Source organism: Cupressus sempervirens, chromosome 1 (genome assembly GCF_028749045.1).
Source record: "Cupressus sempervirens isolate cs-2001-9-10 chromosome 1, ASM2874904v1, whole genome shotgun sequence".
Lineage (NCBI taxonomy): Eukaryota > Viridiplantae > Streptophyta > Pinopsida > Cupressales > Cupressaceae > Cupressus > Cupressus sempervirens.
The window spans coordinates 272,863,584-272,891,102 of NC_143118.1; the positions used below are offsets into that span (position 1 = coordinate 272,863,584).

Sequence of the window (27,519 nt, forward strand, 5' to 3'; positions counted from 1 at the left end):
ATTAAATTAATAAACAATAATTACTAATCCTAATACTACCCTTAAGTCCCCACTTACTTACCCTAAACCATATTTAAGACCAGTGGACCACTTGCCCAAACTCATCCGAATGCAATGAAGCACTCCCCAAGGGAAATCTGGCATTCCTCTCTTTTTTAATAATAGATTTGTAGGTCTCATAAAAGGGCTATGATATTTGTCCAAGTGGGTTTATTAAAAATTATATTATAATGATTGTGTAAGATGAAATTTTGTATGGGAGGAATTTAATTTCCTATCGTACGATTTCCAGAGAGTTGTAGGGTCCCTTTAGGAGGGAAATTTTGGTGTAATTTTCAAATGTTCAAATGGGTTTCTTGGGAACTTTTCAACTTTCATAGTAATCTTATTAGATTCATTTCCAATAAGTTTAGGAGTGAATTATAAGGTAATATGCATGTGTTCCAACTTGGACTTTAATCTATTTATTATCCATTGTGTTTACTTAATGAAATTTAGGTGTGACTATAGGATCATCTCTCCTATGGAACTTCAATTAAGAACTTAGGGAAGTCTATGTGCATTTCACTTGATTTGTTCATGCAATGCCATGACTTTACCATAATTAAATCTATTTACATTCATGATTGAATCTAAGGCTACAAGAGGTTAAATTATGAAATAATTTAGCATTTTGACACTATGTCATTCCAATGCATCTAAAGCAAAAATAGGAGTGCAATTAATTTGAAATCTCATCACCCTTATATACAATTTCTCATAAAATAATCTCTTTTCTTCTCATTGAAGAGAAAATCAACAACATGGAATATATTTCAATAGGTCACAAGGAAGTTATGAATTCTTTCCTTAAACACTTAAATACAATGATACAACAAGAAAGATGAGACAATGGAGAGGCCTCCAACACAATGACCTCAGGAACATCTTCAATGCTCCAATTCCAAAATGGCTCCATCATAAGGCCAACCCAAAATTTGCAAAAACATATAGAACTAACCATGGAGTGCTCACCTCCCATCCTAGGTCTCAAAAGACACCACCCACTGAGCTAGGAGAACCGGTAACCAACGGGTGACAACCAATTCAAATCTTACAACATGCAACACAACATAAAAATACTCTTCCAAGGCTTGTACAATTGGGTTCACATTGAACCCATAACATAGGGGTGAATGTGGACTACCAAGTAGGAGATTGTTCAATGTAAAACATACAATATACATATCTTTTCAAGGCTAGAAATTTGCATGAACTTTCATTCTTTCTGCTCCTTATCCCCCCCGCCCCCCAAAGCAAGATCAATGTCATTGGCATGCAAGGGCTCGTACACCTTGCATTTCTTCCCTCTTCTCACCATGAGAAGAGAGACTACACTAACATGGTGTCCAACTAACCCCTTCCCCAATAACTTATTTCCTTACTCAAAAGGGTGAGTAATGTGATACACCCTTTACAAAACTCCCTCATTCAATCAAGAAGAACACAATAACATGAAATCAAAATCAAATCTCATCCCCTTACATAGACGCAACACAAAACACATTGATCACAAATGCAAGAGAATGAAAATACATAATAACCTATTTGCAACAAGAAACAAGAACTTCCATGACAATGGAGAGACCAACCTTCACAAGTGGGTGAACACCCTCCAACTCCTCAAAGGGCCTCTTAATAGCTTCTAATACTCAACCACCTAAAATAGCAATAAATGCATCATTGACCCTAAGACTCTTGATTCCCAACTTGATCCTACCATAAATGCAAGTCTTTTGGCAAGGGTAAGGATTTGGGAAGGGTCATGAAGTTGCTCTATTTTCACAACCAAAGGAAAATGGGATATTTTGAGGGCCATATAAGTCAATAGGAGGTTCTAGAAGGGTTAAAAAGGTGCCAAATCCATACCCATACCCCTACCACATGGGTTCTTGGTTTTCATTAAAATTGGCTTCTAGGACTCCATTTTGACCTCTACAAGTGACTAGCAAAAAAATTTGAATTCAATTAACCTAATTGGCAGGACTATTCAATTACCTTAATCGAGGGGGTTTAATTAGATTCCTAATTAGGTCGGTTAGGTTTACGATTACATTGCCAACCTTAGTAGACATGTCATTACATATACACATAACAAGTGACACTGTAAAATAACATTACACAACGTTGACATGTCACTAATTAAAAGAGAAATCGCCTAATACATACATACAATTTACCATTACAAAAAGTCACTTAACAGCAAATTTTGAATCTCTTCATTAGATTCAACCTTGGCTTTTACAATTTGCACATATGGCTGGTTATTGACTCTCCAAAAATTTCTATGGAAATTTCCTGCACACTCAATTTGAACATCAGTAGCTTGATAAAATCACATGTATATATATTCAAATAGCATAATCAATTGACTAAACATTCTACATTCTCATTTTAATAAACTTTTCTAGTTTTGCATATGATAACACATAATTTATTGCATACTTGAAATACCATATCATATTCATCAATTCGAATTAAAATACTAAAATCATCATCATACTTCATGCATATACCTAAAACATCATAAACATCATCAATAGAGCATATTGAACTATCTGAATGCATTTAACCTAATCATCAAGGTACGATAATTAATATCATCTAAATCCATAACTTTCTATCACCTAGTTATGTAGATGTATCCTAGAAAACACACGCAATGTTTTATGATTTAAATTATAATTTTCAAGTAACTAAATAACTCGTTCCAATATAGAAGTATATCCTCTTATACATGATACCCTAACAACCTTAACATATCGCAATGTACTTAAAATATTTAAAACTAAGCTACTTAAGGGCACTTCTAGAGAGTTGATAATCTTTGTTTTTGAATTTCAAATGATTCATAAGAATCAACATATTACATTATATTATTGCAACAATCATTATACATAAGATAGTCATAATCATCATAATGTCCTCTACATGGTTCTTAGCAAGAACAACATTAACTCATACCATTGTCTTGTCGAACTCAAATATCCATTCAAATCTCCTATATAAAGGATTTAATAGATAAATTTGTATTTAAATAAGTACATATGAGGAGAGTTCTTACAACTTGTGGTCATCAATATCACCAGCCCAATCTGAGTTTGTGTAACCAACAATGTGAGGATCCCCTGATGTGTAATGAATGTCATAAAATGTTTTCCAATGACTCTCATGTGAATCATGTGAGAATCGAGAGACAGGTCTAACCGCAAAGGAAACATTAGGATGTGTGTGTGTGAAGTACAACAAACTACCCACAAGTTGTCTATGTAAAGTGGAATCCACTATAGGAGTAGTGCAAAAGGTAGATAAAACAACACCCGATTGAAAAGGTGTGGGAGCAAGCTTGCAATCAAGCATGTTGAATCGTTGAAGCATATCAAGAGCATACTTATGTTGGAGTATGGCTATCCCATTTGAAGACTAAACAACTTGTAGGCCCAAAAAATAGTGCAGAAATCCAAGGTCTGTCATCTCAAACTACTCTCTCAAGGCTCTCTGAACACTTTGTATCATGGAGGGTCAGCTACCTATAATGATAAGATCATCTACATAATGCACAAGTATCAATAAGTCAGCCTCATGACGCTAAACATAAACTGTACGGTTAAAATGACACCAAGTGAACTGTGAAGCAAGCAAGAAGGAATCTATCTTCTCATACCAAGCTTGAGGGGCCTATTTGAGACCATATAAAGACCTTTAAAGCTTGCATACCAATAAAGAGGCTGGCACAAAACCAGGAGGCTACTCCATATAGATCTCCTCATGAACGTCTCCATGCAAAAATGAACTCTTCATGTCCATCTAAAAAACCGTACATCCCTGTGAAGTTGCAAGAGAGAGTACAAGGTGAATAGAATTTGTCTTGGCAACAGGAGCAAAGGTCTCAGAGTAATCAATACCCTCAACCTAGGAAAGGCCCTTTGCAACAAGATGTGTCTTGTATCTATCAATAGAACCATCTGCAACATACTTGGTACAATACACCCACCGCCACCGAACCACCTTTCTTCCTTTCAGAAGAGGACAAAGATCTCATGTGTGGTTCTTCATCAAAGAAAAGTACTGCTCATCCATAGCGTTATCCCACTCTAAGTGTCTTGTCGCCTGTGAAAAACTCTATGGATCATCTGAAATGGCATGACTCAAGAGTCCAGTACCAGAAGTCTAAGCACGAGTGCGACGACAATCTATAGGATCCCCTGTCATAGGTCATGCTACATCAACAATAGCACGAGCCCACTTAGGCACTCGCTGAACAACTGGTGGAGGTGGTGAAGGGGTATCAATATCAAGATCTTCCTCGAACCCATAAACCCAAGTTGTGGTCTTTTGTTGGACATTAATAAAATTATCTTATCTTATCAAAGGATGCATAATCCTATGGAGGAGTAGAGAAGTACTGAGTAGTGGGGAGACACTGGTGATGGTGGCTCCGAGGATAACACTCATCAAACTGAACATCTTGCTGAAACAAGACTTCTCTAGAAGCAAGATCAAACAACCTATACGCCTTCACATCCTCACAGTAGCCACCAAATATGAGTGGTCGGCTCTTCCTCTCCATGGCTTTCCACTGAGCATCTAGAATAAATCCCCAAGCCTTACTACCAAAATGCAGAAAGTAGAAACATCGGACTTGACATGAATCATAGCCTCCTCCGCAATCATATGTCATAATGCCTTGTGAGGCATCTGATTCTGAATATAATTGGCACAATTGATACCCTCAGCCCAAAATGAAGAACTCGTAGCTTGAGACTGTATCATACAATTGGCCATCTCCCATAATGGCATGTTCTCTCTCTGTAACCTCATTCTGATGAGGGGTATGGAGAACTATGAACTAATGTTGTAGATCATGCTCAATGCAAAAATCTCTGAAAGACTGATTCACATATTCCCCCATTGTTAGTGTGCATAAGCCTGACAAAAAGACTAGACTACTTCTTTACAAATGTCTTAAAGATTCGAAATGAATCAAAGACATCAAACATGTACTTCAACAAGTACTCCCATGTGTCTCTAGGGAAGTCATCTATGAAGGTGAGCACATATCAAGCACGTAAAAAAGATGGGAGTGGGAAATGACATCAGATCATTATGTATCAACTCCAATGGTGCCTCAACACGTGTTGATCTACCTTCTGAAAATGGATATATGTTATGTTTGCCAAGTGCACAACGTTGACACACACTATCAATACAAGAGATCTAAGGTAGCCCAATCACTGGCTCCTGTGTACTCATTTGTTGTAGATATTTGTAGTTGACATGGCCAAAACACTCATGCCAAAGCTTGCTCACTGTGTCTGCATGAGCAATGAGAGAAACACTTGTAGAATCAGAGCTCTCAAAGCCATCAAACTGATATAAGTGAGACTAAAGATCAAAACTCCCAATAGCAACAACCAAGTCAAGATCATGGAGGTCTCAAATAACCACACCATGTGGTGAGAACTCAACTGTCTTTCCAAAGCCAAAATGACAAATCTAAAAAAAAAGAAAAAGAGGTTCGTAGAAATGGAAGGAACTAAGAAAACATCCTATAGTGAACCACCATCTAAAGAGATAGTTCCTGAACCTGTGACTGAAAGCTGTGTAGAATCACCAACTGCAATCTGTGTCGTAACACTCTAAGCAAGTGAGGTAACCAAATCATGTGAGTGTCATATGGTGTGAAAGTCCGAAATCAAGAATCCAAGTAGTTGTAGAAGACAGCTCGTGCAAAAAGAGTCTGTCCTTTCCCTAAAGAAGATGGTGGCTTCGGAGAAGCAAAATATTGTAATGTTGCATGGCCTCCTCTAAAGCCTTGAGACATTTCCAAAATCTGGAAACTGGATGTCTTTCCTTGCCACAAAAATTGCAAGGATCACCTGTGTACTTCTTAGTCTTGGAAGAAGACTCACTAGACTTAGAAGACTTACCCTTCAGAGAGGGTTTCAGAGCATCTGATTTAGGAGTGGGCTTGGAGGAACTCTCACTGCCTGTTAAATCTATCTTATGCTTCAATTTCTACTTCAGCTTTCCTATAGATGTATGAGCAACCAATACCTATGTCTTCAAGTTGGTGATAGTATCCACCTGCTTAAACTTAGACTACTCTCTAGTCAAGCGATCACAAAATACCTCAAAAGTGAACATGACAAATCTGGGACCCAAGGCACCCATAGTGGAATGGAAGGTAGAAGAGAAAATCTTTGATAGAATCAAATAGATGCATTCCTTATCTGTCTTATCTTTTCCACATCCCTATAACAAAGTGCTCTGTTGTTTGAACCTCATAAGTCCTCAATGAAGGAGAAAGCATCGAGAACAAGAGAAGTTTGTTTTGCCTCAATCTGAAGTGCTCTGAACTTGTTGATGGTGCCAAACAAGTCATTAAACTTAGCCCACATTTCTTGAGGAGTGGAAGACTCATCAAGATGAAACTATAAGTAGTTTGAAACACTCAAAGAAATCATACCCATGGCTTCATCCATCTTATTCATGTGTTGCAAAGTCTAATATTGACTCTAAAATATTGGCTGCAATATATCTAAACTAGACCACAAACCCTTTGAATGGAGAAGCAGCTGCACATGAGATTTTCATGCGTGATAGTTGTGTGGATTTAGAAGTACTAGAGAAGAAGAGGTCTCGACCATTGTTTTAAGAAGGGGTTTTGAAGTATTCAGATATGTTGATATTATAACAGAAAATAATAATAAAACACCCCCCACAATGCAAAAAAATCGAACCTCAACTTGCAAAAGGAATGTGTATACAAGAATAGAGCAAAAAAGCTTCACTTGTGTATCACACACATCTTGGGCTTTCTGACGTTTTTTCCGAATCAAAAAAAGAGCTATAACGAACAAGTTATGCCCCCCAAAAGATTGAAGACATCATCGAACTCCAAGTGCAAAAATAAGGACCAAACTAGGAAAAAATCCAAACAATACCTATACCATTGTCTCCATCTCTAGATCAGTTTTCCAGCACTTCTTTTGAATTGAAAAAAGACCCCCATATACTCAAGTTAGAGCAAAAAGACCGCCAAGACCTCCAGAAGGCAAGAAAAAATATTTTTGTTTTTTAAATATATATTAAAAAAGCTCTGAGTGAAGCTTGGGCAACACGGCCAAGCAGTGGCTCCCAAGTGGCGCTTTGGTGGAGTGCACGCTAAGCGACGACAGTGGTGGCTTAGCAAAGCTGCGATGATAGTCGGAGCTATAAATCGCTAAGTTAGGCAGATCGTCTACAATCACCGCGGTGGTTTACAGTGACCGCTAGCAATTTCGATAATCATTGCAATTTTTGTAAACCATCGACAGTCAATAATGGTGATGTTCTGCAAAAAAAAAAATGATTTTCTCTGTGTCAAAGTGTGTGCAGAGATTGTACGGCCCTGTTATGCAAAAAAAAATTATCACCCCAATCAAGGTTGTCCAAAAATGACAAATTTTATATGAAAATAGGGGTTTTGATGCCTTTTGAATCCAACCGTCAAGTCTGTTTCGCCTCAAATTGCTTTGAAAATCAAACACCCCCCTATTTTCACAAAAAAATACCAAATCTATTATGTCAAATCCTCGTTCTTCTTTTTCTCGAAATACTTAACAAACTACAACAGATCCAGCTTACCATGAAGGATTTGAGCAATACAAATCTACAAAGCCCAAAGAATGCAAGCATAGAAGAACCTGTCACAGAGAAGAAATTGTATTATCAAACTGAAAAGAATGAGAGATATTAATTATAGAAGGATCCTTATAGAAGGAGATTGAAAACCTAAAAGGAACACCCTAAGAGGTAAATGACATTTTATAATTACTAATTAATTATTAAATGATGCAAAGTGCATAAAGTGAAATCTTAAGAAAGAAGTAAAGGCAATTTAATAAATGAAATTAAATTAATGCTTTACTCAGCCACCCTTGAACATCACACTAACAAAAAAATTAAGCTTGGGAAAAAAAGTCAACTTTGACTTTTTAACACTATTAGTGTTGGAATGAAACTTAGTGTGTGATGTTTAAACCCTCTGGCTTTACTCTAACAAAAAAGTTTCCAATGTTCATGACTTTTGCCATTACTTTTTTATGAGTCCTCCAACCAAGAGAAGTTAATAATTAAATTATAAATTCAATGATGGAAGCAATAATTTATTCCCAATGATAAAACAACAATTCATGATCAATATTCAAAGATGTGATCATAAACTACTATAATTTGCACACAAATGTGAATTAATACACATTGATAATTCATATCAACCAAATCTCCAAGTTATATCTTTGACATTGTCATGAAGCCATATGAAATAACCTGATTAGGACTCACAGGTTCTTACATGATATCAAAGTCAAAACATATAATAATTACGTATATATAAATTAGAAAACTAATAAAACATACAAGATACCCCTCACTTTAATAAGACATACCTTGAATCTTCAGTCCCGACATAATATAAATTGTAAATCCTTCAAACCCAAATCCCCGAAAAAAGAAAAGAACCCAATCTATCAATAAGTTTTGCATTTCTGAAATTCCTTAACTCCTCAAGTTGTAAAATTTAGCAAATCAATCAAATTCAATAACCAAAACTCATTATTAAAGGTAAACCCAATTGCTGAACTTTATATTTACACTAGCAAAATCCAAATTACTGAAACTTACCTGGACCTTGATCACTCGTGAGTATAATTCCTTCTGGAACCATACAGGAAGATCGAATGTCACAGAAATGATGGGAATGCTCGATGATGCCAAAAATATGAATATGTTGTTCATGGGAGCCTGGCTTAAATATGAATATGTTGTTCATGGGAGCCTGGCTTAAAACTATCTTTGCTATCGAACAAATCTACAGAACGCACACTAGAACAGAGTTTTTAACAAAATATATCTTCCACTAAGATGCACAACGAGAAGAACCCATATATGATACACATTAAAGAATATAATAGATTGCTGCTCATGCACACAGAGCCAGCAAAATCACAAAATATCTTGAATATCTTTGATCCGGACCTTGAAAGAAGAGCCCTTTTGTTTTAGAACTGAGAGATATGTCCTTTCACGAGAGCATGGTCACACCATCCAAAAAGAATACAGAAAAATTCTCCCGTCATAAAGATGAAACTATACAATTTACTCTGGTCACATCTGTTTTGGTTGTTTTTTCTGGTCACATCTGTTGGTCTCAGGGCCCTGTTTAACCTGGTTTAGTTGTTTTGCTGATTTCAGGTTTCTTTTTAACCTGGTTGTGCTTAATGGTTTATCTTTCTCTTAGAGGTAAAGGGTTTCGGGGCCCCTTCAAAACCTGCTTTTACCTTAATCTAAAACTATACAATTTACTCTTTATTCCCCCGGAGCTTGATCTGTCGTTACGATAAATAAATCTCAATGGTAAAACTGATCATCTTCATCACAAATACCAAAACTGATAATCACTCACATATATAAAACTGAAACAACATGTAATAATGTGTCATAAATAGGATATTTTAAGCCAACACTGCTAGGAGAGAAATATTGACAAGCTGGATGTCATATGCGTAAGACTTCGTATAAGATAAAGGCAATAGCATCGGCTGAGTCAACAATTTCTTACGACAAGTCTGAAAACATGACAGTAAAAGAAATAAGAGATGTCAGAGTAGAATATGCACCAAGACGACAGTGAATATGCAGAGATAGAGAATGAATTGATGGAAAATATCACTGAACACTAAACAGAGATACATCACTTAAGCTCATTACAATACATATGAGCATCGCATAAATAATGAGGAATATGACTAGAGTGGAAGAATATGATAAATGTGCTCACACAGTAGCAGCTGAACATAGATAGAGAACAGCAAGGATCTGTCTCACATCTATCACAAAACTCAATTCTTACAAATTGCCTATAAGATTCTCAAGCAATCTGAACAGATACACAACTCCTTTATTGCATTTATCCACCCTGCTCTGAAACCAAGTTAATAATGCTACACAGCATTAAAAAAGAACAAAATAGATACAAAAGACACAAGACATCTATCTCAGGAAAACCCTTAGTTTGAAGGGAAAAATCCAGGTACACATGACACGTCTTTTCCTATAATTTTATCTCAAATGTTATCATAAATATCTTTCCCAACTGTAAACACCAAACATGGGTATTATCTCAATTTCAACATATAGCAAAATCAGAGATAAATATCTCTATCACAGCTACAATCTTTAACATAGGTGATAGTTTGAGTGTGGACAATTTGAAAGCTACAACAAAATTTGGAAAATCATTCTTAAAACCCCCATCCATTATGAAGATTCTCTTTTTCTTTTTTTACAGTTCTAAAGAATCCAACATGTCCAGCGGATGGAAAGAATGCTCTTTCATTGCTACTTTTATCTTGCATTTTATGATTATCTTAAACAAGAAACCATAATTCCTTGTGAATAAATGAGTAATGCATGTCCTCAGTGGTAACTGCATCTAGATACTCCAATACAGCAGTCCTTGGGAAATGTTACCTCAATAGAGTTTCATCTTCCTTGCAAAACTAAATTTCAAAGTCGTATGCCTGCTATTACTTTTATCTTGCATTTTATGATTATCTTAAACAAGAAACCATAATTTCTTGTGAATAAATGAGTACTGCATGTCCTCAGTGGTAATTGCATCTAGATACTCCAATACAGCAGTCCTTGGGAAATGTTGCCTCAAAAGAGTTTCATATTCCTTGCAAAACTAAATTTCAAAGTCGTATGCCTGTTATTAGCTCAACCATTAAGATTGAGCTCATGAACATCATATTTTGTAGAAATGTAGTTCAAACTTGTCTGATCCATCCTAATAATAGATCTACAACAGACAGGCATCAGTCACTTTGAGTTTGACAAGCAATCACTGTTAGAGCATTTTGGCTGTTAGAATCCTCCAAATTTTTTGCAGCCGTCTGATGCCTATCTTCACATCAGAACCATACAATAGCAATCTATAAAATTCAACTCGAGATAAGACTCCATTTTCAGGTTTACATTTCACCATACTCCAAAAGTAACTGATCTATTACATTTGCAATCCTGACATGAAGAGACAAAGTAGACAAACCAATTGCTTCAGTAAGCATGAAATAAATAAATAATAAAGTAATTGATGTGATGATAATACCTCTTATGGCCGTCAATCATGTGGGTGGATCTACAAACTCTACTAGTGGGGTTTCTTTTAGATTGAAATAACTGAGCCACCGTACACCTGTCCTTCAAAACTACTGTCTAATTCACTCAAAAATCTACTGAGCTGAGAATATGCCTTTACTACACATAGTATCTCGCCTGCTTAGAGAAAATCATCCATGGCTTCCTTATGAGCATTAGATTCAATCTCAAATGTCTTTTTTACCAATACAGACAGTGATTCTATTTGGGCTATGCTAATATTTTAATAAGGAACTTTAGCAGCTTGACATTTGATCTATGTTTCTATTTTTAATCAATTTCTCACACAATTTACCTTGCTAAATGGCACTATATAAATTTCACATATCCTTTTATTTCATCTAATAAGCTTGTGTCGTGGACGAATCATGCAATGTCTTCTAAATTTATCACTGTAACTATCAGGAACTTCTTTCCAAATTTTGCAGCAAATTTTTCATCTCTATTTGAGAACGATTACAGGTTTTCTTGTCAAATACATAAAGAAAAAGCTAAGAAAATACATCATTTTAACACCTCATCTTAAGATCATCTTGACATCCATATCATGACAAATAAAAAATGTAAACAAATTGATAAGGAAAACTTGAAAACATTGAAATTATATATATATATTTGCCACCAATGATGTTGCAGTTGAATCTGCCACCTCCATTAACAGAGATTCTTCTAAGATTGATATGAATGGGCCACCTTGTCCCTATTCTTCATCACTGTCATATTATTCATTCAACACTTCCATATGTTGGATGTCTGCCCTAAACATTGAATTAATTGTGTCCTCAATCCACCCCTTTCCCGCATAAGAATCATCTGCTCGAGCTGATAAACTCTTTCCCAGCTGCCCAGTGAGCATTAGATTCAACCTCAAGCGGTTTTTTTCCCACAAAGTGTATTGGGGTTCCATTTGAGGTAGACTGATCTATTGACAAGGAACATGGCAGTTTGCTTATGAGTCTATCATATGATTAAGGTTTAAAACTGGCATCATCCAAATTGTACATACCAAGGAACTTAGCAGCTTCCAATTTGATTTTATCAGTCTAGAATATGATTTAACTTGTAAACTGGTATCATCCAAATTGTAGTTTATCATATGATTAAGCTTGTAAAAGAGCATCATCCAAATTGTGCATATGATTTTATAACATCATCCAACCATCTGCAAGCATACAAGCTTGTGCTGCAGACCAATAATTAAAAGTCTTCTATCCTCTTATATTGCATATTTTGCTGCAATTTTCTAGTTCTTCATGTAATAATTACTACTGGTTTTCTTGAACATATCAAGAAGCTAAGAAAATCATATGACTAAAAGACACATCCAGATTGTGATGTTGCACAATATGCATCAAAGTCATACTTGAGCGTGAATTTTTCATCATTGGCATATAAAACTCCCCACCATCTTCTATTTGGATCTTCATTAAAATACATTTACATCGTGTCGTGTACTCCTCGTCCTAGAAGGAAAGGGTGATTCAGGAACATGGAAAAACCTTTGCACTCTTGTCTAGTACAATGGCCAGTAAGACCCCAACCTGATATGAAGATTAATGACAAGAGGAATTTCTACAGCTCATATTCTTGAAGAAACCACTGCATATGAACGAGGAGAACTTCGGAAGGATTTATATGTAAAAGGAATAAAAACAGATGACTTTGACAACATCAAGAAAAATTTTAAAACTATTATAAACTTACTGGAACAGCTCAATATAAAGGCAACCCACTTACTGGAACAACCCAAATCTGAATGGAGACACGAAACTCCGATGTTGTATCCCATTGCCTTGTAAGTGAGGAATAATAGCAGATAAACCGAATTTAGAGAAAACACACCATGTCAATTGAATGGTCAAGCAAGAAAACATACACCTACTTTGAGTAAGACTTACAAAATCATCTTCTAAATGTTTTGAAGACAGGTTCGTACTCACTTTTCTGACAACACAAAACATTCTTGAAAGAAGCTCTAACAATAAAGCAAGCACTACTCTAGGGAGCTCAACCAATTAAGCAAACACAAAGTGATACAGCTCTGAAGATGGAAAATAAGGAACGGCGATGTGAAACAATATCCTTGTAAGAAAACATATAATTATTGCAGTTATTTCTTGGTTCTAAGAAAATAATATTTCAAGGAACCTTCAGGAAAACACGCAACCATTTTGCTAAACCAAAATTTAGTATGCAATGCCAATTTAATGCATTCCACGCCTATGGTACTACCACATTCTCTTCCAATCTCACCTGTAAGGAAATTAATGTTTACTTTCTTAAGATTCTCACCAATACAATTTAGAGCAATTCAATACCTAAAATTAAGTGCTATATTATTAAGACCACAGAATACATTACGTCACATTTGCTCAACTAAAACTTAAAGCATAACCACTGTCTCACCATTTTCAAATGCAGATGAAGCCATTGAGAACAAATGGACCCCATTGCTTATATAAGCAATTCAGACTGTCATTCAAAATATTGTGTTGTAAAAGGCATTCAGTGGATATCGTGTTGTAAATTGCATTCAGTGGAATTCCTCTAGTTTTAGAAATGATTTGAGGAAGTTTGTGAAACATCAACTCACATCTAGAACAAGAGGAAACCACTAAATACAGGTGAGCTTCCATCACCTTTCAACATTCTCAGAATTATCTGCAAGAGCCTCACAATGCACACACTACTGTACCTAAAAGTAAGCCTAATATCCTCACAAGTGCCCGGGCTAAAATCAGATAGGGGAGCTAATGACATATCTTTCGCAAACCATAAGAAGACATCGAAAAAGTTGCACATGGTATACAATGGCCTTAGAGGAGCTATGGCTACATCTATACCACAGGATTTTAAAACAGACCCAGATTTTAAATCGCCGCGGGATGCCAAAAAAATACAATAAGTAACATATAGAGGAAACTAGGAGAATTTCAATCAGAGACAGCCCAGAGTTAGCATTTTAAAGAGCAGCAAACAAACTCCCATTAGCAGCTGTCCTTTGAAAAATCTGCTATTCAAAAGCTAAAACATCATCCAAAAGAATCCAATATAAAACAGTTTGTACCTCTATAAAAAGGGAAAAAAAGATCAAAGTTGTAGCACAAATAACACACGTTTTATAAGCAAAAGGACAAGCTATCTCAACCCCAAAAAAAGCAATCACCGACAATCCCAATTCTAAGAATAGCTGCAATCAAAGGTGACTTCCATCAAATAAATTTAGAGAACAAATAGATCAAACCTACCCACAAAGGGGAGGACGGGGGCCGGGAGGGATGCGCGGGTACTCGATTACTCCTATCCTAAAAAAATGTTAAAAACAATTAAACCTTTTCCGCAAGATTATAGAAGAAAAACGGGAAAACCTGGGACGGCGAAATAATCGAACGAGGCTGCTCCCGCATTTTCATCAACGTTCTGTAAGAATTTAGAATCATACTCACTAGCCTCTCAAACCCTCAAAACTACTCTGCACTCCCAGAGCGACCCTAATTAGATTATATGTTCCTGCTGATGTTGGGAGACCTCACTAGGTTTTAAAACAGAAGTACTAGACCGCGTCCACAAACGTGGAATAATGTTTGGGAAGTTGAAGCTCGATTCCCCACGAACATAATTGCAAGGATTTATTTTATCTTTCACATTTTTCGTAAAAAAATTATTTTGTTTTCAACTTGGGGTGTTTCGGCTGTCCATGTAGTGGTCCATTTTGGGGCAAGCTGGGTGAAACTAGTCTTCTTTAGGGCATGCCTCTAGCACACTTGTATCATTTAAACTTAGGATTGTCTTGTCTTGAATTAGAGACCACAAGGATAACTCATGACTTCAACCTCAACCTCAAGATAAATTGAAATATTAATATGGGAGACACTTTGGTGAGGGTTCAATAGTGTTTATAGCAATTGTGATTGTTTAGGTTGATAGAATAAATTACTAGCATTTGCACCAATAAGGTGCAATGTTCACACTGATAGCGGTATGATATTTGAGCACTATGCTTACTTGTACATATATTTTTCTAAAATGTTGAGAATTTATTATTATATTAGAGTTTGTTCTATATTTAAATTAGAGTTACTAAAAGTTGTGTACAAGGACTTGGTTCAATGAAAATGGTTGATTGTCCGCACTTTGTCTGTAACAAGAAAGAAAAAAGGAAAAGAGCACTCAATTTGAGTAATAATTGGGTATAGAAGCTCTCACATTGACTGCTTAAGAGAGAGAAATAGCAAAAGACAACAAAGCCATTTCCAATATCTAGTCCTCATTTGTTGACAACAACAAATTAAAAAATAATGCACTTAGTTCGAGTAATAATTTGGTGCATTAACCCTTACAGTGATTGCTTAAGAGAAAAAAAATAGCATATGACAACAAAGTCATGTCCACTGTATATTAACACTAATGGAGATGCTAAGTAATTAGAACCATCTTCAAATTAAATAGACTCCAATGCATTCCATACCTTTGGAAAATTCACTCCACACAACCACAAAACCCACCTAAGACTTTGAAGAAAATTAAATTTAAAAAACATTATTCTCTGACAAATAAATTCAAAAACTGTTAACAACTTTTTTTTGAAAAAAGTGGCAAGCCACTAATTTAGTTATAAATAACACTAGTTCAAGCTTCATGAGAGAAAGAACCAACAAGAAAACCCTCAATCCCTACCAAATACAAAAGATTACACAATTAGGAGGCCAATAAAATACACATAGGAATGGGTTGCAAGTGTATGGAGCCTCGTATCATGGCTAGCAAAAGAGTAAAGTAGGATCTCAGGAGATGCCCTTATAACATGCACTACAAACAAAATATTTAAAAGCTCCCACCAGCAACTATCTAACCAAAAAGCTATAGAATTTGAACCTACAACAAATACCCCACTATAACTGGTTCATATAGAAGATATGAGGTGTGCAAGTGAAGGTCCCCAGAGTTTGAACTGGGGATAAGTCATCGATTGGAAGCCAGTTGCAAAAACATCAGTAACCACATAACCAAAGGCCATGTGGAGTGTAATGTCAAAGTCCCAAAAAGTCAATTGCAAAAATCTCAAAAGCTATAGCCCGTAGCCACACCATTGAACCAAAGTGCAAAACTAGAGACCATATGGGGTATGGTAACGAAAGCACAAAATCCCAAACTTAGCCAATAATATAGTGGACAAGTTACACAAAAACCATTACAGCCATCACCCATTCAGCCCTCTTTCGTGGGGACCACGAGGCACACATTAGCAGAATAAATAATTTTCAAACTAGAAAGAGCCACAAACAATTTAGTAATAGCATTGTGTTGGGGAGCCAACCCACCAATCGAAAAAACTGGAACGGGGGGCGCCACTGCAACATGAGGGTGGAGAAAGTCAGCATTAGGAACGTAGAAATCATAGGATAGAACCCTCGGCAACAGCTACCTAGCCAGTTATTTTGACTGGCTGGGTATGACGCCGTGTATCTCCCTCCGTTTTCCTTTCGCCTCTCTCGTACCGTCAGCGATGCACGGACCCCGCGACATAATACAGTGACAAAACTTTATAACCACAAAACTTTACTATACTAAATTAAATATGTACAATCATTGTAAATAAAAGAATATAATAATTATGAAAAATAATTTATAAATATGAAATTTTTTGTACAAGTCAAATTTTGATATTGCTATTAGTTTAAGGATTCAACTAGGTAGTTTTCATAATAACCATAATATTCTAATAATAATAACATTCTAATAATAATAACCACATAACTTTGAATACAAGTGGTTATTGTTATTATTATTAGAATATTATGACCAAATGTTAGGACTATTGAGAGGGACTTCAAAGTCTATGAAATAAGGTTAAAATTTTTCAAAATAAATTAGTAAGTTTTTTAGATTTCATTTGACTCTATGAGATTTTAGTTTTTTAGTTGAACAAAATTAAATTTTGATGAATTTTTTAAATTTATGTATTTAAGTAATTACTTTTCAAAAATATAAATGTATCTAACATCACTAACATTTTAAAATATATTTAATAGTGAAATTAAATGATTAAAATTATTTACAAAATTTTATGTTATTAAATAAATGTTAATACTTCAATTGTCAATAATTTAGTTTCTATTCATTTACTTATGTATAATATATTATTTCAAATTTACAACATCTCTAATGCTAAGAAAATGATTGATGATTTGTCTTAATAAATCATAACTTAGTATATTTGATTATAGCATTAAAATAATTTAAAAACTCAATCAAAAAAATAATCTATCTTTTAATGTAAAAGTAAGATAAACTATTTAAATATTTTTGAAAACTTTCTTTTTCACTGTGGTTACTTTTTTATTGAACCAAGACGAAATTGTACATAGTTGATGTATTAGGATCCAGTGATATATAGGATAAGATACATACAATATTTAAAATCTCCTAAATATGCTAAAAATAAGATGAATAACTTAAATACTTTTCTTATTAGTAAAATAATAGTTATAAATCAAAACTATTATATTCTTTTATTTATAATTATTATACATATTTAATTTATTACCATTACTATTGGCTCATAAGTTTGAACACGTTTGAGCAGAAAACTACATCTAAAAAAAATCTAAAATCTAACTCAAAAAAATCTTAGAAAAAACTTTTCCATCATTTTTTTTAACCTTATTATATACTTTGAAGTCCCTCTTAATAACCCTAACATTTGGTCATTATACTCTAGATAATAACGAAATAACTTTGAATAAAAGTGGTGTTCTCAATTTTATTGAATGGTAATATTTAATCTTGTTTGGTTTATATTACTTCATTTCCATTGTGCAACTTCAAAGATTTATTGTTGAAGATTTCTATTAAATTTTATAAAATTAAATCTTATTTTATAAATGGACAATAGTATTATTGGCTTTCTCAAGTTTGAATCTCCTCTTAAAATTTTAAAAATAGAACATTTTGTAGATAGTTTAAGTAAACTAAAATGACAAGTAAAGTACATACAATATTACAATTAAGTTGCAAGTGATTTAATTTTTTAATAATATTCTCTATTTAATTACCATTATTATTAGTGCATAAGTCTAAGCATGTTTGAGTAGAAAACTACTTAGTTGAATCCTTCAACTAATAGCAATATCAAAATTTGACTTGTACAAAAAATTTCATACTTATAAATTATTTTTCATAACTATTATATTCTTTTATTTACAATGATTGCACATATTTAATTTAGTATAGTAAAGTTTTGTGGTTATAAAGTTTTGTCACTGTACTCTGTTGCGGGCTCCATGCATCACTGACAGTACGGAAGAGGCGGACGGAAGACAGAGGGAGATAAACGGCATCATACCCAGCTAGTCGAAATAACTGGCTAGGTAGCCGTTGCTGGAACCCTCGACCAAGCAAAAGGTTGTAGGTGGGATTCATGGCCGAGAATGCTCAGAATAGCCCCAAGCTTGGCAAAAATAACAGTGCGCATCTTGAAGGAAAACACTCGACCCCTACTTCACATTGCAAACTGGAAAGGGTTACTGAGAGTTTTGTAATTTTTTTTTAACTTACCAAATGTTTCATCTCTATCTTTTGTTAAAGTGCTTAATCTATTTATTATCACAATTATCACCAAATACATAATTTGTTTTACAAAATTATTTAATTGCTCTAATAAATAGATGAATTCATTTAATTAGATTTATTTCATCTGATTTCTCAAATTTCCAGTAAAACACTCTACATTAAGATCACAACTCAATCACACGGGTAAAAATTTCTTATACTTGCGGTTGCAAGTTTTTGTGCTTGCAATTATGAGCCGATAGGTTTGATTTCAAATTGTCAAATAATTTTCACAATATAAAAACTAAATCTTAAAAAAATGTGAAATATAAAGTAATAGTTTAAAAGAAGAAACTTTTTTTTTTTTTTTGGCAAAAATGGAGAGCCATTATATATAAATATATTATTAATAAAACTAGTTTAAAAACTCCAACTAGTAGGAAAACTCTAGATCCTTATTGCATTACAATTAAAAAGGTCTACTAGGTTAAATGAAGCAACTTATACTCTTATCTTTTACAATTAAAAAATAGAAAGTGATTTTTTTAAATTTATATATAATTATATGTAAATTAATTAATTTTTAATAACATTGTACTCGAATTGTCACAATCTCGATAATCCAGTGCTTATTATGTGCAAAGTTGGCTCCCCACTTTACTTGCATGTTACATCATTATTGAAAAAAATCATAAACAATTGAAGAACTAGCTAGTGTAATTTCTATATTTTTGTGATGTGTGTACATTAGTAATTATAATAGATTGCCCAACTTGCACTTGTAACAAGTGACCAAAAAAAAATTAGCCTCGCAAGCAAATACAAATACTAATGGTAGGAAATAATACATGCAACAAATATTTACAATTATATCAAATTCTAAGCATCCCTCCATAGTAAAATCTAACTACATTAATCTTTTCCAGCAAAACCCGATTTGTGGAGTTGTGAGATTTTGGAGTTACTTCTACAAAAGCATGTAGAGGGATATGTACAAAATATCAACCATTTTAAATGGTTTTTAGAACAGTGTGTATAGGATCTGCTTGATAAGATGCCTAATATGTGAGAGGGAGAAGCATAGATTTTGCATGGCAAATATTTGAAGGAAGCTGTGAATATGCCCAGTAATGCACGCAAGGCAAATTGTTTGCCAAAATACCTGAAAGATACAGTGCCTCGCAAAATGAATCGATCAAAGATGGAATCTCCAAAAAGACACATCATATACACAAAAGTATAAGCTAGAAGAGTTTATTAGAAAAGATAAATTTTTAACCCTGTGTCTTCATCGCTTTCAACATAAACTCTCTACATATTTATAGAAATAATGAGAAAATTATGAACTTAAACAAGAGATATAAAATTTGGAAACTTTGTAACTATTGGTTTTTTTACGTCATAAAAAAGGAAAGTTAATTTATTTTATTTTTTTTACATCATCAAAAAAGAAAGTTAAATTTGAATAATTGATTTTTGCACATCAACTGAAATAGAAATTTAAATATAAAATTTTGAGTTTTGTACGTCATCAAAAAGTTATAAAACTTATAAAACCAAGGTCTTACAACTTTTCCGTTAAAATGGTAAATTCCAAGAGCAAAGCTCCCCCAATAAGTCTATCGACTTAATTAATTTAATAAAACCATTAATGCATTTAGAATGTTATTATTTAGATTTTATATTCAACAACTACTATGCTTTCAAGGGAAAGTTAATTTATTCTTTGAATTTACTCGTCTTAGAAATTGCATGACATATGATTTGTGTATGTTTAAATTTTGTAGCTACAATGGAAAATGAAAGAATGCAAGCTTAGGATTTAGTTTGTAAGCTAATCAATGGGGCTTAGCAGGCTAATAGAAATTGCACCACAATGAGTTGTAGCAAAACCCTTAAATGTTGTAGGGCTTAGAAACTTATAAAATTGGTTGTATATGGCATGTAGCATTTGGAGTAAAGGAGAAATGAATGGCATTGGCTTTATTTGAAACTTTAATTGTAGTAAATTAGTTTATAATTTTAATAATAACCAAATATATTTGTTGGGAGGAATTTTATATATGTTCAATAGAATTTTTTTTTGCACATTCAAATAATTGGAATTACTATTTGAAGAATAATGTAGGAACATGAAGACAAGACAATTGGCCAAAAAATTGGCATGTGCCTAAATGTAGTTGTGGTTGCAGGAATGATATGCAATATATTTTTCAATGGCTCATATAATCTCAAAGTAATGCATGTGTCAAGTGTGATGCCAAGTTTCCATAAATTTTGCCAGTGTTTCTTATACCTCAGCATGTATGAGATACTTTTCAATGTCCATGTCCTCTAGTCCAAGTAGTAATGGGAGTTTTCACAAAATGCCCCCCAAGATATGTGGTCTCAGGGTCGACACAATTCATTGCAATCCAACCTCACTGTATTTAAATGAAGTCATGAGCATGCCAAAGTAGAGGTTGAAAGGAAAATTGCATAGCCTTAATTCCCTAACAAATTATCAAAAAATAACATGATAGCTTCATCAAATAAAATTCTAATGGATGACTAAGAAGTCATTCACCATCAAATTGTAACATTACAAAGTACATGTGCCAATAAGCCTCCATCACTATGATTTAAAAATGATCCAATTAAATTTCAGAGAAACTAATTACAATCAAAATGAATCTACAGGTCTACATTATTGATTCTATAAATTACAACGAAAGAGTTTAGTATACAATAGAAATGTACATTTAGCTACAAGGGGAAGCCATTTTCCTCTAGTAAAAGGTTGATTGTATACTTGAGTATGACCAGTGAAGAATATTCTTCTATAATAGATACTTGAAGAAGACCTTCAGCAACACCAGAGCAATGAGTGGTTATTATTTTTAAGTACCCTTGTTGGCACTATTGATAACAAACAATGCATAGAATCTCATTAAAGCAAGCTTTCATTCAAATGTAGGATAGAAGGTTATTGTGTCATCCATCCATGTAGTAAAGAGGGAAAACTCCACATTAACCATGTAAGGTGAGTGTTGCATATATTTAAGAAATTCATTAAATGTATAGGACCCTAACATAATTAACCATAGAGCTGATATTTACTAATGTGGTATGCCATGTTGTTAAAATTTTCTTCACCCCACTCATAGTGTAGTTATGGAAAAAGACCAATACTGATTACACATCGACCCCCACTCTTTTGTACGATGTCATTTCCATATTCCAAATCTCCCCACTTAAAAGTTGTTAAAGTTGATGAAAGCTCAACCCCACATCTCCCAAGAATCACTACATGCAAACACCTATCACAAAAAGAGAGGAGAAAAGATATGGAGGTTGAAATTTACAAATCCACATAGGAGACATTCTTGATGAGCAAAAAGAGAAATTGTTATTCAATCAAAAAAGTGTGTTGTTACAAAGAGAGATCAATCCTTATAAAGGAGATTTAAACCCTAAAATGAATCTAACCTAGGTTGCATGATAATAATTAATAAAATAATTAATTATTATATGCCTAAAGTTTAGTTTAAGAAAACTAGAGATAATAAGAAAATATCTTATTACTCTAACACCCCCCTTAAGATAAACTTAGGGAGTAACTAAAAACTTAGAAATTATTACTAAAAGTAAATTTGGCTCCTAACAACAAATCTCGATGAGGTACCCAAGCATAGCCAAATCTGTGTAAAGAGGAGAAATAGAGAAACTCACATGGGAAAAACCCTACTCCAAGAAGAGATGGAAAGAATGTCCTTAAAAATGGGAACAAAAGGATGATCATGAAGAACGCCACTGAAGCATGAAGTTGCAAACATTATCAAACTATTCATTCGAAGAAACTGCACTGTATAGAACATGACTAGGTAGAGAAGACTAAGTATAGAGAGCTACTCAATAAAAGATGGAAGATATCTTCATGGCCTCCAAAAACATGAATGAAAGAGTGTCTATATGGTAAATAATCCATCTCACTGAAACATATAAGTATCCATCCACTACAATCACCTAGTACATAGGATCAAATACTAAATACATAGCTCATTCCATCGAACCAGGAAAGCATTCAAACCAAAAGAACTCCCGTATAATGCTGATACATAAGATAGGAACAATGAAATTTAATGCAATAGCTCTTCCAGAATAAAGAACCAAAAACATCAAGAGTGTAGAAGAAGTACAAACACCTCTAATGATGTGATGTAGGAGCATCCAGAGGTATAAGGGCAATCTTGTGTCACCAAAAAAAAAAATGTACTTAGACTTAGTTTCTGTTTCATGTCTTTCCATTTTTGGATACCCATTTGGGTCAAATAAAGGTTCCAATTCTCATAGTTCAACTATCAGTGTGCTAGAAAATCTCAAAAAAATAGGAGCATGCAATTTGGCCATCATTTTGGTGACCTAGAAGGTCTGAATTGGCCGGATGAATGTAATTGTGATTTAGAGCATTCCAAAAAAAGAATCAGGTCAAAAGGCCCCATGGTTTGAAAGTTATTGCAGTTTTTCAAGTTTTGGAGACCTCCTAAGAATGCTTCAAAGTCAGGTTAGGGGCATTAAATGACCTCGAAAAGGGTCAAAAAATGGGGGACAAGTTAAGCTTGTCCATAGGGCTATAGAGCGCTTCGAGAGCTTTTCGAAAACGTAAACGGTTCATCAATCGGAGCTACAGTTCAAAAGTTATGCCTCTCGAAAGTTTGGTTACCATTTTTGGATTCTTCTAGATTTGTACCGACTTCTAACGCAGCTTCTGGAACCTTCTATTTGGTCGGTGGATGCCTACCAACACTTTCTAGAATGTACTCCTAGTCATTAACCCTCCGGGGTCTATTTAAGGAGATTTATGGCATTGTAAAAGGCAGTTCAGAGTGGAGTTTGAGAGGAGGTACTGAAAGGAGAAATTATCTCCAGATTTATGCTATTGTAAGCCCTTAGGGAATGTCTTGAAGTTTATTTTCTCTGTACTGTTGTACTAGCTTATTTTCTCAGTTAATACAATTTCCCTTTTCTGTTGTGTCCATTCTGTTCTTGGGTTGTGTCCCCATCATGATGTGTGTCATCGATACATCATGAGGCTAATATTGTAGAAGGAACACTCACTTGGCAAAGGAAGATGGCAAAAATAGCTAACATGAAACCTCCCAAGGCACTTTATAACATAGTGCAAGTACAACAAAACAAAAAGATTTGCAAGATCCCAAAATACAATAGAGTGACACTTTATCTTAGTGTGTTTGTATAAATGCTACAAAAGGATGTCAACAAACATTAGAAGACACATAAGGTAGGTATAACAGATAGAACAACCCATGATGAGTCATCTAAAGCAACGAAATTGATCCCCAGACCTGAAACAACTAAGATATCTACTAGAATGAAAAAATACAAAAAATTGAATAGAATGTGCCCAATATAGAATCTGGAAAAATAATTAGCATCACTAGAAAGAATAAAAAAAGACATTTTCAATGATATAAAGAATTCCCAAATTAAAGATTAGATGCTCAAGATATGTCTCCCAGGGTGCAAAATAAAACTCCTAAATTTGACGTCAAAAAAATCTATCAAAAAAAATCAAAACTAAAAATTACCTACACCAATATGATGGGCTCAAATTAGCTTTTCGGTGATATCATGTTTTCCAAAAATAGAGTCTAGATGAGAAAGATATGGCAAAAAAACCTTAGATAGGTCCAAACTGAACCAGAAGGGACAATAGGTGATGATGTAAGCACTGATGTTAGCAGTTGACAAGCCCAAATTTGACAGTCAAATGGTCATCAAGGCAAAAAAAAGCCTTAAAAATGACCCTTGATGCCAAAAAGAAGTAACTAGCTACTGAAAAAGTACCAAATCTATGGAAAATAAAGAGTCAGAGCTAGAAAATAAGTCATTGGGCATAAATTAGTGTGTGGGGCCTTCTGCACAAGAATGCTTGACCACATACCATGAACAAGTGTCTAGAACGTGGGGCTCATGCCCAGAAAAATGGTGTCTATAGTGGGTCAAAATGAAGCTTGCCCATGATTAAGGCCCAAGCAAAAAAAAAATTGCATCTCCCATAAAAACCATCGCATAGTCAGAGTAATACATTCTCCCAAAACCACAAACAAAGCACATCCTCCCAAAAGACCACCTTAGAAAGTGATAAACAACCTAGATATAAAGTCCCAAAACCATGGTTTGCAAAAAATGCCTATGTGGGGCCTGAGTGGAAAATAAATGAAGTTTCCAAGTTATTTGGGCATGTGGAAGAGAATAGTCCTTTCTATTTCATCACAGTAAGTGCCAAAAGTCCACCTTGAATCCCACCCAAAGGAGGCCCAAAATAATGCCAATAACAAGCCAAAAAACACCCTTAATCAAAGGTAAACCACTAACAAAGGGTATAGGATAGATGTGGAGCACACAAAAAATGTCCACCATGTGCAAAAAACATGCAATCACAAAAAAGGTCCACCATGTACAGCCCGTTAAGAGTGTGTGGGCTTGGTACCCTGCACTAGAAAAAGGATGAGTGAAGATCAAAGGCCACACAAGTGAGGAGACTACCAAGTGATACGAAGACTAATAAAAACATGGTCATGTTAAAAAGGTTGACATGAGACTAAGAGGCCTACCATGTGCAAGTACAAAAAGGGGTGCTCCACATGAAAAGAAGACTCCACACAAAATAATGTATACTATAGGTCAAAGGATGGGGGTGTAGGTAGGAAGTATAGTGCCCAAAGGTACATGCAACATACAATAAAATAAATGTGCCCCATTGTGATGAAAAGATGCTTCCCTTTTCCATAAAAAATATGTACACTAATAAATGCATGCACTCCACATGTGCCTCTTTATTTTTAAAGATTTAAAAATATCATCATCTTGATTTGTGTGTCTTGGTCGGATGGACTAGGTGCAAAGGTTTTTTTGCCACAAATTGCAACATCCAAACTAGACAAATTTTATATGGAAATGGGGATTTTGGATGTTGTGAGCTTAATGGTGATGTCCATTTAGGCTCAAAGTGTCCAAAAATAAAGGTCCTCCCAAACCCAATAAAAACTCCTCTACAAAACCAAGGTTTGGAAACTACTACCGAATCTCTCATGAAGAGAATAAAGGCATGAAAGTATAGAGCTCTAATACTATGTTGAAGTGGATGAAAGTTCAACCCTGCTGCTCCCAAGAATCATTGAAAGAAAACACCTGTCACATAAAAGAGAGAAGCAAAGCTATGAAGGTTAAAATTTAAAGATCCATAGAGGAGACATTCTTGATGAGCAAAAAGAGAAATTGTTATTCAATCAAAAGGTATGTTGTTACAAAGAGAGATCAATCCTTATAAAGGAGATCAAACCCTAAAAGGAATCTAACCTAGGTTGCATAATACTAATTAATAAAAGACTTAATTATTGTATGTCTAAAGTTTAGCTTAAGAAAACTAGAGATGATAAGAAAATATCTTATTACTCTAACAATGGTTTTGTATGTTGGTCGAAAAAACATAATTGACTAGTCCTTTTTCCTTGTATCAAACATTTTTTTTGGCATTTGACATCTTTCTAGTCATTTTGGTTCTGACAATTTTAAAAATCCTATCATCTTAAATATAATATCTTAGTAAATATTCATGTTATATATTAACTAGTAGATGCATTCATAAGAGCTATGATGTTTTAGTCACTAGTAAAATATATTTTTTATTATTAGGAATGTGCATTTGTTTCTACTTTTTCCCTTTCTCTAAGTGAAGGATATGCTGAACAATGGGTGAATCCAGTTACTTGATGAAGCATTTGATATGAATTTTCAATCTTCACTTTATCGTAAAGAAAGATTCCTTAATCGGTCTTTCAATTTTTCCATAGAGCTGTGTATAGGCTATTTTGTATTTTTGAGTATTTGTCAAAGGAGAAAATCTATTCAATGTGAAGGTTGTGTAATGATTTGACTCTTGACACAATTGTGAATATCAAGCCTTTCCTCTATGTTTAGCCAAAGTTGATTTTTTCTTTCTATAGTGTTAGTCATTGGGATTTATGGACTATTATATCTCACGCCATGGTAAGTGGCATTTGCATTCAATTGCCTAGTGACATAGGAATTATCGATATAGTCTTAGGGTCATCCTTATTCCATGGTGGACCACAATAATTATTGATCCTCTTAGCAACATGTGTTGAAACATATGGTAAGCTAGATTCAAGGTTGTAAACAATTTGAACTATTTCACCCAAAGCTCCATTCACAAATCCTACATGTTGTTGGAATTCTTTAGAATAATTGAGAGGGGGTGAATCAATTATCCAAGGTCTAGATGTATAAATAAAAAATTTCACAGCTTAGTGAACCTGTAAAACATTTATCATTATGCATGCATCCATAAGATTATGCAATGACTTAAAAATTGTAGGTTACTATCAAATCAATTTGCAAAAATGTAAACATGAAACATAAGAAATTCAACAACACACTTGACACAATGATTTATGTGGAAACCCAATTTTGGAAAAACCACCAGTAACATGCTACTCTTTCTCACTCTTTTGAAGTGATGCCCTATGAAAGGCCAACCCTATTAAAGGTTACAATGCACACTATTAAATGTGGCACTGTTAAGACTGAGCCTTGTTAGAGGACTTTAGACCTTTCACTTGGAATTTTACCTAGTTGAAGGATTTACAAATGACTGTTTAATCCAAAGGATTTACCCAAGACTAATACAATAATTAGAGA

The 27,519-nt window shown here is 34.3% G+C and overlaps 1 protein-coding gene across 3 annotated transcripts; it reads right to left on the reverse strand.

Moving 5' to 3' along the window:
- Window positions 1-699: 699 nt before the first annotated feature.
- LOC149577167 (uncharacterized) lies at window positions 700-14,841 on the reverse strand. 3 transcript variants are annotated; one of them, XM_089822557.1, is made up of 3 exons: window positions 13,651-14,841; window positions 7,669-7,727; window positions 700-7,375 (listed from the first exon to the last, which is right to left on the reverse strand). In XM_089822557.1, exons 1-3 carry the CDS (start codon window positions 13,673-13,675, stop codon window positions 7,289-7,291), a joined length of 171 nt encoding a protein of 56 aa, XP_089678683.1. In that variant the 5' UTR covers window positions 13,676-14,841; the 3' UTR covers window positions 700-7,288. The 3 variants fall into 3 exon arrangements, 2 of the variants coding, with proteins under 2 accessions (XP_089678683.1, XP_089678678.1); XR_016362820.1 differs by having other exon boundaries at window positions 6,767-7,575; XM_089822552.1 differs by having other exon boundaries at window positions 6,767-7,575; window positions 14,613-14,841.
- Between the last annotated feature and the right edge of the window lie 12,678 nt (window positions 14,842-27,519).

Bases quoted from the DNA above. Each gene is read 5' to 3' on its own strand.
- LOC149577167 (XM_089822552.1), bottom strand. From the start codon at position 14,684: ATGATTCTAAATTCTTACAGAACGTTGATGAAAATGCGGGAGCAGCCT. The intron at 7,728-14,612 runs GTTTTCCCGTTT...TCTCTGTGACAG, and splicing joins CGATTATTTCGCCGTCCCAG to GTTCTTCTATGCTTGCATTC. The intron at 7,576-7,668 runs GTAAGCTGGATC...TTGTGAAAATAG, and splicing joins TATTGCTCAAATCCTTCATG to GGGGGTGTTTGATTTTCAAA.